General features: G+C 56.8%; 4 protein-coding genes across 4 annotated transcripts in view; 2 read left to right on the top strand and 2 right to left on the bottom strand.

Moving 5' to 3' along the window:
* The window catches only part of VDBG_03714 (uracil-DNA glycosylase), a gene marked incomplete at both ends in the record, with an annotated part of 1,303 nt that extends 967 nt beyond the window's left edge, over nucleotides 1-336 (top strand). Inside the window, one exon of the mRNA XM_003005715.1 lies at nucleotides 103-336. Coding sequence (XP_003005761.1) covers nucleotides 103-336 — 234 coding nt within the window. The remainder of the gene's footprint in view (nucleotides 1-102) is intronic.
* Nucleotides 337-3,657: 3,321 nt separating this feature from the next.
* On the top strand, nucleotides 3,658-7,051 carry VDBG_03713 (conserved hypothetical protein; the record flags this gene model as incomplete). Its single annotated transcript, XM_003005714.1, has 5 exons — nucleotides 3,658-3,853; nucleotides 3,958-4,191; nucleotides 4,265-4,493; nucleotides 4,550-6,891; nucleotides 6,945-7,051. The coding sequence occupies 5 exons, from the start codon at nucleotides 3,658-3,660 to the stop codon at nucleotides 7,049-7,051; spliced, it is 3,108 nt and encodes a 1,035-aa protein (XP_003005760.1).
* Nucleotides 7,052-7,865: 814 nt separating this feature from the next.
* On the bottom strand, nucleotides 7,866-8,637 carry VDBG_03712 (conserved hypothetical protein; the record flags this gene model as incomplete). Its single annotated transcript, XM_003005713.1, has 2 exons — nucleotides 7,866-8,285; nucleotides 8,383-8,637. The coding sequence occupies 2 exons, from the start codon at nucleotides 8,635-8,637 to the stop codon at nucleotides 7,866-7,868; spliced, it is 675 nt and encodes a 224-aa protein (XP_003005759.1).
* A 1,594-nt stretch (nucleotides 8,638-10,231) lies between these two features.
* Nucleotides 10,232-10,635, bottom strand: part of VDBG_03711 (phospholipase) — a gene marked incomplete at both ends in the record, with an annotated part of 1,400 nt that continues 996 nt past the window's right edge. Inside the window, one exon of the mRNA XM_003005712.1 lies at nucleotides 10,232-10,414. Within this exon, the coding sequence (XP_003005758.1) occupies nucleotides 10,232-10,414 (183 nt within the window). The remainder of the gene's footprint in view (nucleotides 10,415-10,635) is intronic.

The raw sequence follows: 10,635 nt of genomic DNA, 5'->3' as shown, positions 1-10,635 counted from the left end.
AAAAGTCGAACGAGTGGCTCGTCCAGAGGTACGGCGACGACGCCGAGATTGACTGGGATCTCAGCGGCGGCGGCAGCACGCTGAGCGGCTGCCGCCAAGAAGGCGGTCGCCGCGAAGCCCGCCGAGACGCCCGTTGTGGAGGAGACGAAGACGAAGGCGACGGAGGAGGACGATGGCGAGGAGGCGGACGAGGCTGAGGAGGAGGCCATGGTGCAGGCTCTGGCTGAGGCCGAGGCCAAGGCGCAGACTCAGCTGAAGAACGAGGCCAAGGCCGGAGAGGCGGCAGAGGCTGACGGCACAAACGGAGAGGCCGCCGGAGTTGAGCCCAAGGACTAGAGCACAGTGCAGTCAACTGCCTAGGCCGTTACAGCTACCTGGCCCTTTGCAGGCACCTACATGTCATATAATGAGCGGGTCGGCGTTTTTTTTTTGTTACCCTGAAATCTATTACATATCACGAATCGTGACTGATTTGCACAAATACAAGGGTGTTCTCGAATTACGTATCACAGACAATATGAAGAGTGCCTGTGGTTTACCGTCACCATGATGGATGCATGGTCAGGGCTGATGAAGATAGCCCCGCCTCGACAATGGCAGATCAAACCTGACCTCGACCGAAACGGAGACGTGCTGGCGTATCGCGCAATGCGCAGAGTCCTGGCGGTCTCGCCAATCTCGACACCGTCGTATGAGTTGGACTCATAGGCCACCGATCGCGTCAAGGTCTAAACTCAACACCCTCCCATGTCGAACGATACCTGGCCTAGGAGTAGCACGGTGCACATGAACGTGGGTCAGCCCGTACAAAGGGAGAAATAATTGGAGACCAATGTGACGTGGGTAACCGGGATAGCCGGGTGCATCATGGAGAGGGTCCAGGTAGAGGAAGGGAGATCACGAACATTAGTGTTCTGGGGAGCAGAAAGCATGTCTGTCTGCATACGCTGTTTCGACTTCATCCTGCATCCGGCCGCGCGATCGGAATGATTGGCAGAAGAAATACTGGGACCACAAGCGCATTATTTCAGGCCACTGGGGCATCCAAGGTCATACAGAGGGGCCAGTCTTTGTGCTGAGGTTACCACGGCTGTAAAAGTGCATTCATGATCAGCGACCGAGACGGCTTGCGAGGCGCAGGACCTTTGTCTCCTTGAAAAGTCAGATCCCAATTCTGATCACAGAAAGAAGATTCAAAGCGGTGAAGCGAATCTGGGTTTCCCCCCCCCTTTTCAATATCCTCCACAAGAGGTAGAGGACAGAGGCGTCAGGGTGGGATCACTGACGATGCACGCCGTCAATCGCGGTCATGGAATGTCGTTTCCAGGCAGCGATGGCACTGCCACCTGCCAGCTCATGACTGGTGCGCAGCCAATGACCCGACAGAAAAGGCTTCTTCCATTAAGGATGATGAGCTGTTAGTCCAGGGATCTCAGCTTGGGTGCCCAGGATGTGTTGGCAGGCGGCGGCGGCCAGCTCATGCAGGGTATGCTGGCAGGATTGGCACCCGGATTCGGGTCGACGGGCGGCCGAGAGAATCAGTTGGGCGCAAAAGCTACGTCGAAGTCCTGATCCCGACAGGGGCAGAGAGACTCGAACAAAGCATCGCAACACTCATGACAACAGAGGGCGTCTTCTGTTTTTCTTGTGGCAAAGATGGCGCTGGGCAGGCTCGCGGCTGAACTGCTGTGTACGTACGGCTTTTGGCCGGCAGCCGATGCGAATGTGCCGGGGGCCAGTCGCTGAAGATGCACAGTGATGGTGGGGGTGCAGGACCACGCGCATGAGGTTGCGTCGTGTGCATGGAAAATGCTCGCGACGCTAAACCGCAAGAGGCATCAAATGATGGACTGTCACTACCTACCTCCCCAAGGTAAGGGACCTAGAGGTTGGTAGGTGTAAAGCGAGAGACTGGACCTCGCAGCTGACGCCTCGCCGCCGGCGATGATGGGGGCCCGTTGCGGACCCTCAGAAGCCTAAAAGTCAATGGCGGGCCGGCTAGGGCATAGCAGAGGCTTGTCCCGTCTGTTGTCTGAAACATGACTTGGGGCAGGGTTGGGGAGTGAGCCATGGCAATCTGGCGAATGCCTCTGAAAAGTCGAAAGTGCATCAAGGGACGAGGTTTTGGTACAAGATTTGTGTGCAGCCCCATGACGATTCTTTTCAAAAAGCCCTCTTCGGACAGACAGGCCTTCACTGCTCTCGTCCGCAGCGCCCAGAGGCCTTGTCACGGCCTCCCCTTTGAGGAACAAAGCCCCCCCCCCCACCTGCAAACGCCCACAGCAGTGGAAGCCGCTGCACCACCCACGACCTCCTGTAACAGTATGGGCCACTGCCGCGCCGTAAGTGTCTAGTCGATTTCCCAAACGGACCTAAGGCAGCCCGAACCACTGGCTTCAAGACCCTCTCATCTTAAAAAGGCACCTCCAACTCGAGGGAGCACGGGTCGATGAGTGAATATGGACCACCTCGCTTTCTTTTGAATCAGGGACTTGGGGGACTCCGAAATCATGTCGATCCCATCAGTGGCCTGTGTGATGAATGTACTTCTCCCAAAAGAACATCCCATCCACGTACTTGCACGCCGAGAACTCTGTATGGGATGAGCGCCAGGTGACGGGCGGGCCCTGTGTACATGAGATCACTAGCGCCGAAGTATGCCCCGGCGCTGGCCCAATCGTCCAGGACATCTTTGGCACCTCGACCCCCTGTACCGATACCCATTTATAACGCCCGTGCCGCTAATCCCGAACAGGGTCTCACCACGTCCCCAGCGACGTCCTGGGCGAGGTATCGCTCAGCCTTGCTGCCGCATGAAAGATACCTTGGGCGGCAGGCCCTTCTTCCCCCCCCCGCCTCCCCCTGCTCATAATTACTGGGAAAAGCAAGGGTCAGTGCTCTGTACTTTTTTTCGAATTAAAGAGTCCGTTCTCATCATTCGTCGCTTGCCCCTGAGTGACGCTGCCGTGCTCTCGTCGAACCAGAGCCAGCCAGGGCAAGAAGAGGAAGACGAACGAGAGTGGTAGAGCCAAAACCTCCCATCGCACTTTACTTTCCCTCCCCTTCACCCAGAGCTGGTCAGGTCACATCCGTCCCACATCCTCTGCGCTCGTTCACTTCGTTCCTTTTCCTCCTCTTCCCCGGTCCTTGACTTGACCCTCCTTCGTTCCTACGGTACAGTGCCTTGCCTTCCCTGGCCTTACCTCGCCTTACCTTACCTTACCTTCACACAGCACTCGCTCAGATTCCATTTTCCTTGATACCCTTGAGTACCTTCTTTGCGTTTTCCTCCCATTCGCTGCTACTCTAGTCCACATCATCGCCTCTCCACCGAAGAAGTGACACGCAGCGGGGGGGATTTGTGTCGACCATCTTGTCCGCCTGTCGACCCAGCGTACCTACCTGGTTCCAACAACCACCACGCCGACCAGCGCGCCTTCGCGCCTTCCTTCGTATCGACTGCCTTCGATTGCCCTCCCGTGTGGAGCCCACACCCCTCATCCTGTCGCGTTCCTGCAGAGCAGACAGCAGCAGACGTCCTCTGATCTCCATCATCCACCCAAAAACACCCCTCCTCTCGCACCTCGGCTTCGAGCTCCACGGGCCTGCAATCAAGCCTAGACTTGCATCACGACTGCGAGTGTTGCTGTTGCGGCCATGCCGAGTCTCTTCTCCCGCCTCAAGGGCAAAGATGGTGGCAAGCTCAAGTCTAAGAAGGGCGCCAACCACGACGCCCTCGCCGACCTCCAGCCCCTGAAACCGAAATGGGATGACGCCTACACCAGGAGTACCATTGAGCCAGAGGAAATCCAGGATCTCATGAGGCGTGCCACGGAGGAGCTCAAGGCTCGAGGTATGACGACCATTCCTGCTCGCACTGCTTCCTGGTTGCTGCGCGCCCTTTCTGCCCCTGTTCCTGTACAACGGTACCACAGAGCTAACTCCCATGCTCTGCAGCCCTCGATCTTCCATTCCTACTTCTACCTTTTCGCCCGACGTCGGACCCGAGCGCCGTGCGCACCTTTGTCCGACACTTCTTCGATGGCAACCAACGCGGCGAGGCATTGGCGCAAGAGCTGCGCATGACCGAGCCCATGGTCATTGCCGGCGTCATGAAATGGTGCTGGAGCAGACTCCAAGGCGGTGTGGTCGGCTGGGACGCCTATGAACTCTTCAAGGTTGGCGAGCAAGGTATGTCTCACCATCCGTGTCTCAGACAGACCACCGGGAAATGGAACTGCCTTCCCCTAACGCGACCCCGCAGACTCCAACATGGCGCGCGACTCATTCAAGACGTTCATTCCTCTCAGCGTTGACAACGGCGCGCGATCATGCATCATTTTTGATTTTTTTGATCTCATCTCCGCGATTGCCGCCCATGGCAAGATGAACGGCCTGGGCGGCCGCAAGCTCTCACGTATGGCTGCATGGTGGGCCTTCGAGCAGAAGGACACGGGCAGCGGCTTTGAGGGCGGTTACAAGTCCTGGTCGAGGTCAGTTGCGACAGTGCGCAGCCCGTGTTAGATTGATACTAATCAGGCGAATGCAGTGCTGCTGACGCCACGAGTCACCTTTTCTTCGCCTATCTCAGATCCGTCGCGCCACAGCAGTCCAAGGGAGGCATCTCGATGCTGCCCATGTCTCTGCAGAAGCTGCTGCAGGAGACCGAGTATCCACCGCAGCGACCCTCACTGATGCAGACGTCTACGAACAAGGTTGTCATGATTGTTGATACGGTGTCACCCACCCCTTTCGCCCTACTGCGCCGCGCCAACCACTTCCACTTCCGTGATGAGGATCGCGCGCTTCAAGAGTTCTCCGACTTTGAGGACCCCATCCGAGCCCTGACTGAGGAGTGCCGACGAGTTCTTAAGTCCATCTCATCTGCCAACCAGAGCCAGGTCTCCAGCTCAAAACATTCTACAGGCCTTCGAGACGCCTCCTGGTCACGCTTCGAGGACATCGGTTTCGCCAGTACGCTTGAGGATGATGAGGAAGACGAGGACTCGGCACTTGCCCGGCGACCTCGACAGGGTCTGAGGACAACCCCTGCGTCCGGCGCCGTAGACATGGGAAGGCCCACGACACCATCATGGGCCGACTTCTTGTCCTCTGGATTCGTGGACGACGGCCAGAACACTCGCACGAACCACCTGCTGCCACCCGACAAGGTCCTTCCCCCTATCGAGACCAACGTCAGGCAGAGGAGCTCTCAGTCACACCACCCGAGGCTGGAGACCGAACGTCAGCTGGAGCCAGGAGAGCTGGCGAGCATCACGCGCTTTGATCTGGATGAGGCTTTCTGGTGGGTCTGGATGAGCAGTCTGGCCCCTGAAGAGACCCCCGAGAGGAAATCAGCCTTTGGCCGCTGCGCCGTCATTGAGACTGTGATAAAATCCGGACGATGGCTGGTGATGGAAGAGATGGTTGTCGGAGCAGCCCCTGAGCCTCAGGAAGGCGCCTACCTCGCCGAGAAGAAGAGCTTCTTCAGCTGGACCAGACGCAACAAGGGCGTCAAGCGCGCCAAGTCTACTGCTGGCAAGCACGTACTGGACGGAAATGGAGACACCGTGGGGGTGAGCAAGGCCAGTCTTGGTCCTGATCAGCAGGCCCGCATCGCCGCCGCCGCCGCACAATTGCAAGCTCGGCAGAATCAGGAGCAACAGCAGCGTCTTCTCGAACGTAGGGGCCGCAATGGTCCCGAGCAACTCAAGGACAAGACAAACAGCATCATGACGCTGCAGCCGGTCATCATGAAGGAGGCTTCGCCAGCAATGAAGTGGGCGAACAAGTACGACAAGGACACTATTCGCGAGGCGTATCTGAACAACAACGGCGCTGGCCGAGGGAACATCACATCGTCGGCGACATTCAACGGTTTCAGCAGCCCCCTGAGTCACAACGGCTTTGCTAGCGACCACGACCAAGAGCAGCGTCCCCAGGTACCTGAAAAGTCCCCCTCCTTGTTGCCACAGCCGTCCCCGCTCCCCCAGCCATCACCTGCTATGCGCTCTAGCCACCGGAGATCAGATGACGAAGAGCCCCAGCTCTCGGAGAAGGAGCTTGAAGCACCCCAAGACCTTCATCCCACCGACCGTGGCGAGGCGGGGCGCAGCTCCCCAATGCCGCCCCCCAAGGAATCGGTAGAAGACTGGCCCCGGGAGGCCATGGTCTCCCCTGAACCTGAAGACAGCAAGAAGCACAAGAAGTTGCAGAAGGACAAGTCTGCCAGCAGCGGTCTCCGAAAGTTCTTCGGTCGTAAGGGCCGTAGCTCCAAGTTGCCCGAGAATGCGTCAACGGATCTCAACGAGCTCCTCCGACAGCAAGAGCAGCCCGTGCCTGACACTGGCAGAGCCACGCCTCAGCCTGTTCAGCCGCCTCAACCGGCGCAACCCGCTCAGCCCGAGCCCGCCATGCCGGCGCCGACTCCTGTCGAGGATTTCGTCACACCGCTCGAGAACCCGCAGCAAACACCGATCCAGAGCCCCAAGGGCCCACATGAGGACACCTTGTCTCGTGTTGACACTGCCGATGCCAACGAGGCTCGTCAGGAGTTCTCCCGTTTCGACCAAGGTCCTCTCGATGATCAACCCGCCTTCGTTCCCGATGATGAGTCCGAGGACGCAGTGCCGCCCCCTATTGCCCGCCACGGCCGGGAATCCACGTCACCTCCCGCCGAGCCCGAGACGCCCACTGCCAAGGAGGCACCGGTCCGGAGGATTCCCGTGCAGAGGGCTCCCGAGGAGCCGCAGGTCCCCCCGGCGATTGACCGATGGGCTCAGATCCGCAAGAACGCTGCGGAACGTGCCGCTCAACGACAGAGCGAAGAGAAGAGCCGTGGTGGCTACAGCAAGACGACTGACGGCGATGACGACACGAGCGGTGAAGAGAGTAAGCTGATTGACCCCAGGAGTAAGCAAGATCGATCACTAACACTCGTCCAGCTATCGAGTCTCGAGTCGCACGTATCAAGGCGCGCGTTGCTGAGCTGACGGGCAACATGGAGGGCACCACGAGCCCTACGCCTAATCCCACCTACGCATCACGCTGAAGCGGGCTTCTGATTGCTCAGGGAGAAGGGATCATCTCGACTTAACTTTGACTTGACTTTGACAACCCCGATTAATCCTTTCCCTTTGATTGTACGCGTGTCCTAGCACTGGGCAGACGAGTTTTTGTTCGATACCGTCCCTTATATTGGGCCCCCGCAAATTTGTTTTTGAGCTTGGTATCTGTCGTTGTCTTTTTCAGTCCTTCTCGTTATTTCCGCAAGATGATACCACTAGACGGAATAGTAGTTCGAGCATTGCTGCTCTAATCCATGAATACCTCAATCCCTCTTACCTTGTCCTGAGATCTCCAACAACCCTCTGTGGATGCAGTGGTCATCAGGTGATGTTGGAGGTTTTTCGGTGTATTTGTCCAGATCTGATCGGCCGGGTGAGCTTTTGATGGACTCTTTTATTGGATTGTTCGGTGAGTCCCCTACCATGAAATGACTTCCAAACCTGAAACCCTGGGTTCAGCTCTTCAGTTCAGCGATACGGAGGTACTGGACCAATCTCAATGCAGGCAGCATGCATCATGGTACCAATATTCACATAGAAAACCATCATGAGGCAAATGCTTCAGGAAGTATATCGCGAGACAGATTGCTAGCTCAAACCACGGTCATTATCAAGTAAAGCAGCCAGCACAGCCGAACCGCAATAGTTCTATCAGCAAGACAAGACACCCGGCCCATGCAGTGGCATCTATCGCCGCGGCAGGATAATCTAACGTCATGAAACCTCGTTTAACTTTCGCCCCTTCCCGCCCTGCCGATGCGAAGCCCCCGAGGCTGGTGCTTCATCTTCTTCATCTTTCTACTCCACACACACAAACACGAATGGCGGGCCCGCGGAAACGACTTGACGCGAGCAACCGCCCGCGGCGGCACCGGCACCGGCGGCAGGCTGGGCGTTCGCCTGCAGCTGGGCGCGCACAACGCCGGGCACGGAGACGACTGTGTGGGAATCGGTGAAGAAGGCTTCCGGGTTGGCCTCGATCTGGGCGAGGGTGAAGCCCGTGCCCGTGTCGACGCCCTCGTTCTCGATGCCCGTCGTAAAGGGGCCCTGGATGCAGCCCGAGGAGCGCTTGACGACCTCGGGGCCCGAGTCGGCGGGTTCCGGGTTCGGGAAGGCAATGCGCGGGGGGCCGCTCGCGCCCTCGGCTGCCTCGTGAATGTGCGTTGCTGTCACGGCGGGGGAGTCGTAGGGGCCCGTCACGCCTGTGAGGGTGATGTTCTGTGTTGAGGGGAAGAACACGGGTTAGCTTGGCTGTGGGTGGGAGAGACGATTGGAGCAGGGGCGCCAGAGAAAAGGGTGAGGTGAGCAAACATACGTAGCAGATGATGTCCAGCTCGCTGTTGATGCCGTAGTTGTAGTAACCCATCGAGCCCGCCTCGCCTGGGGCGACCTCGTTGTCGGCGTTGATGACCCGATCCGGTGTCGCGATGAGGTTGTACGTCGAGGTGAAGGTGAAGGGGCCGTTGGCCGCGACGTGCGGTGCCACGGCTTCGACGATCGGGTGGCTGACTGGCACAGGCTTCGCCGCCGCGAGTCCGATGAAAACAGAGATGACGCTTGAGGACCTCATTTTGAATCTATGTCTTGACTTGGTTTTTTGTTGCTAATGAATGAAAAGGAAGTCCAATGTTGACGCTTGTAGTTGGCAAGAGTAATAGTAACGAATGAGGCAAACCACGTCAACGTGGGAGATGCAAAAATAAGTAAAAGAAGTGAAGTAATGAGTGATGACCAGACCTGTGGAACAACAGGAGGAGATTCACAAGCAGCGAGCAAAGAAGGGATGCCAACCGTTTCTACTCCCACCTCAAGGTATCACTCAATGATCAACAACACATCGCACGGGCCTGGCTTGGATGCCCAGCCGTAGCAGGTTCGGCTCGGGGCCTCGCCGAACCGTCACGGTTACCTTGCTTGCCCAGGGTGATGGTTTCTCGTCGGAACGCAGTCGTCGTCCCTTGTCATCCTGCAAGAAGCTTCCGGCTTCCTTGTCGAGCACAGGAACATGGTCTCATGATCGCCGTTTCCAAACAGCCCGCTACCTTAATGACAGGATGGGGCTGGAGATGGCGGGGACAAGTGAGCGTGGTACCCAATGGATGGATGTCTCAAGCGTGTGGGCTGCATGGTGATCAGACGACCACGCGGCAAAGCCAAGAAGAATGCCCTCGCCGCCACAGAAGCTTCCGCCCAAAGCGCATGCTGTCCGATGTGTCGACGAGTTTATTTGGACTGGGTGCCGCTAAGAATTAAGCTTATCTGTGTGCTTTATTGCCTGTATTTCGACTTCACAAACGAAGGACGTGAGCTCCTCCACTGGAGGTCTGCAGCAGGGGTAAGGTAGCATGGCACTAATGACCTGGACGACTACAATCTCATTTCACCATTTCAAGTGTACATTGCCGCGCAAAAATACGAGCACGGCTGAGTGAAGTATCCAGTGCCAGGAGTACCGCATTGAAGGATGATGGGGTCATTGGGTGTGCAGATTTGGCTGTGGTGCCTATTTCGCGGTGTTCCGAGTAGCCAGGTGTCTACCTAGGTAAGTACACGACTCCGACGACCTAACACTCACCTGGCAGTAAGTTCGATCATCGAGTCGACGGTTCGAGTAAATTGGGCTCATAGAGCAAGCAGCATCATCAATCATGATGGCAGCACGTGTTGTTGTCCCTCCAGTGGCGAATCAGTCCAGAAATGATATCTCAAGCCAGACGGTAGACTATTTCCTGTCGCTGCTTTCTCTTTAATTTGTATCAAGGCAACACGCTGACTTTTGATACAGACAGCCCCCGGTGCCCTCAATCACTGGGGCTTCATTGTACCTGCGGTTCATCCCCCTTTGGTTGTGCCGTTAGGGTGAAGTGTAACTAGATCCCCTCAGCTCGAGATGCTACCTGGACCCTAGAAGAAGCTCTTTTACTCATATATTGGAGCGGGATATCTGCTCCGCAACACGTTGAGACATGTCGGCCTACAGTCCGTGGTCCCATGGTATACATTGGTTTATTTCGTACGCATTCGCTACCCTGTACTATTCTTGGTCGAGGTCGACGTTCTCGAAAATGAGAAGCCAGTCGCGGTTGTCTGGCTACTCGTGGCCAACTTCAAGTCTTCTGTGCTGCGTTCTCCAGCTTCGTTGCTCGGGAATCTTCCCCATACAACTAACGAGACTCCACCTTGGCCGATCCTCTGAACAGCTGTCGAGCCAACAGACCGAGCCGAAAGCGGCCTGGTGAGTTCGTATGAAGTGAATGGCCAGCTGCGTCTTGCCGACGCCGCAGAGCCCATGTAGCACTAAGACCCTCCTCCTTTTCGTTGCGACTGCGAGTGCGGTAAGCGTTTCTCTAGACGTGTGATGTCGGACGGCCTATCGACGAAATTGGCCGGCACAGGCACGCCGTGTAAGCTAACAAGCGTCTTATAAAAGCCAAAGTAATAAAACCAAGCAAGACGGCCAGCGAGCGTATATTACAGTATACAACTAAGTAAGATACAAGACAAACTAGAATTGTCTCCTCGAAATACTCTTGGAACATGTCCGCATGTGCTTCAACACGTCCTGCGA

The sequence above is a fragment of the Verticillium alfalfae genome, genomic scaffold (genome assembly GCF_000150825.1).
Source record: "Verticillium alfalfae VaMs.102 supercont1.4 genomic scaffold, whole genome shotgun sequence".
In the NCBI taxonomy this organism is placed as follows: Eukaryota; Fungi; Ascomycota; class Sordariomycetes; order Glomerellales; family Plectosphaerellaceae; genus Verticillium; species Verticillium alfalfae.
Note: the sequence above shows the minus strand (reverse complement) of the source record. Positions and strands in the feature narration are given on the sequence as shown.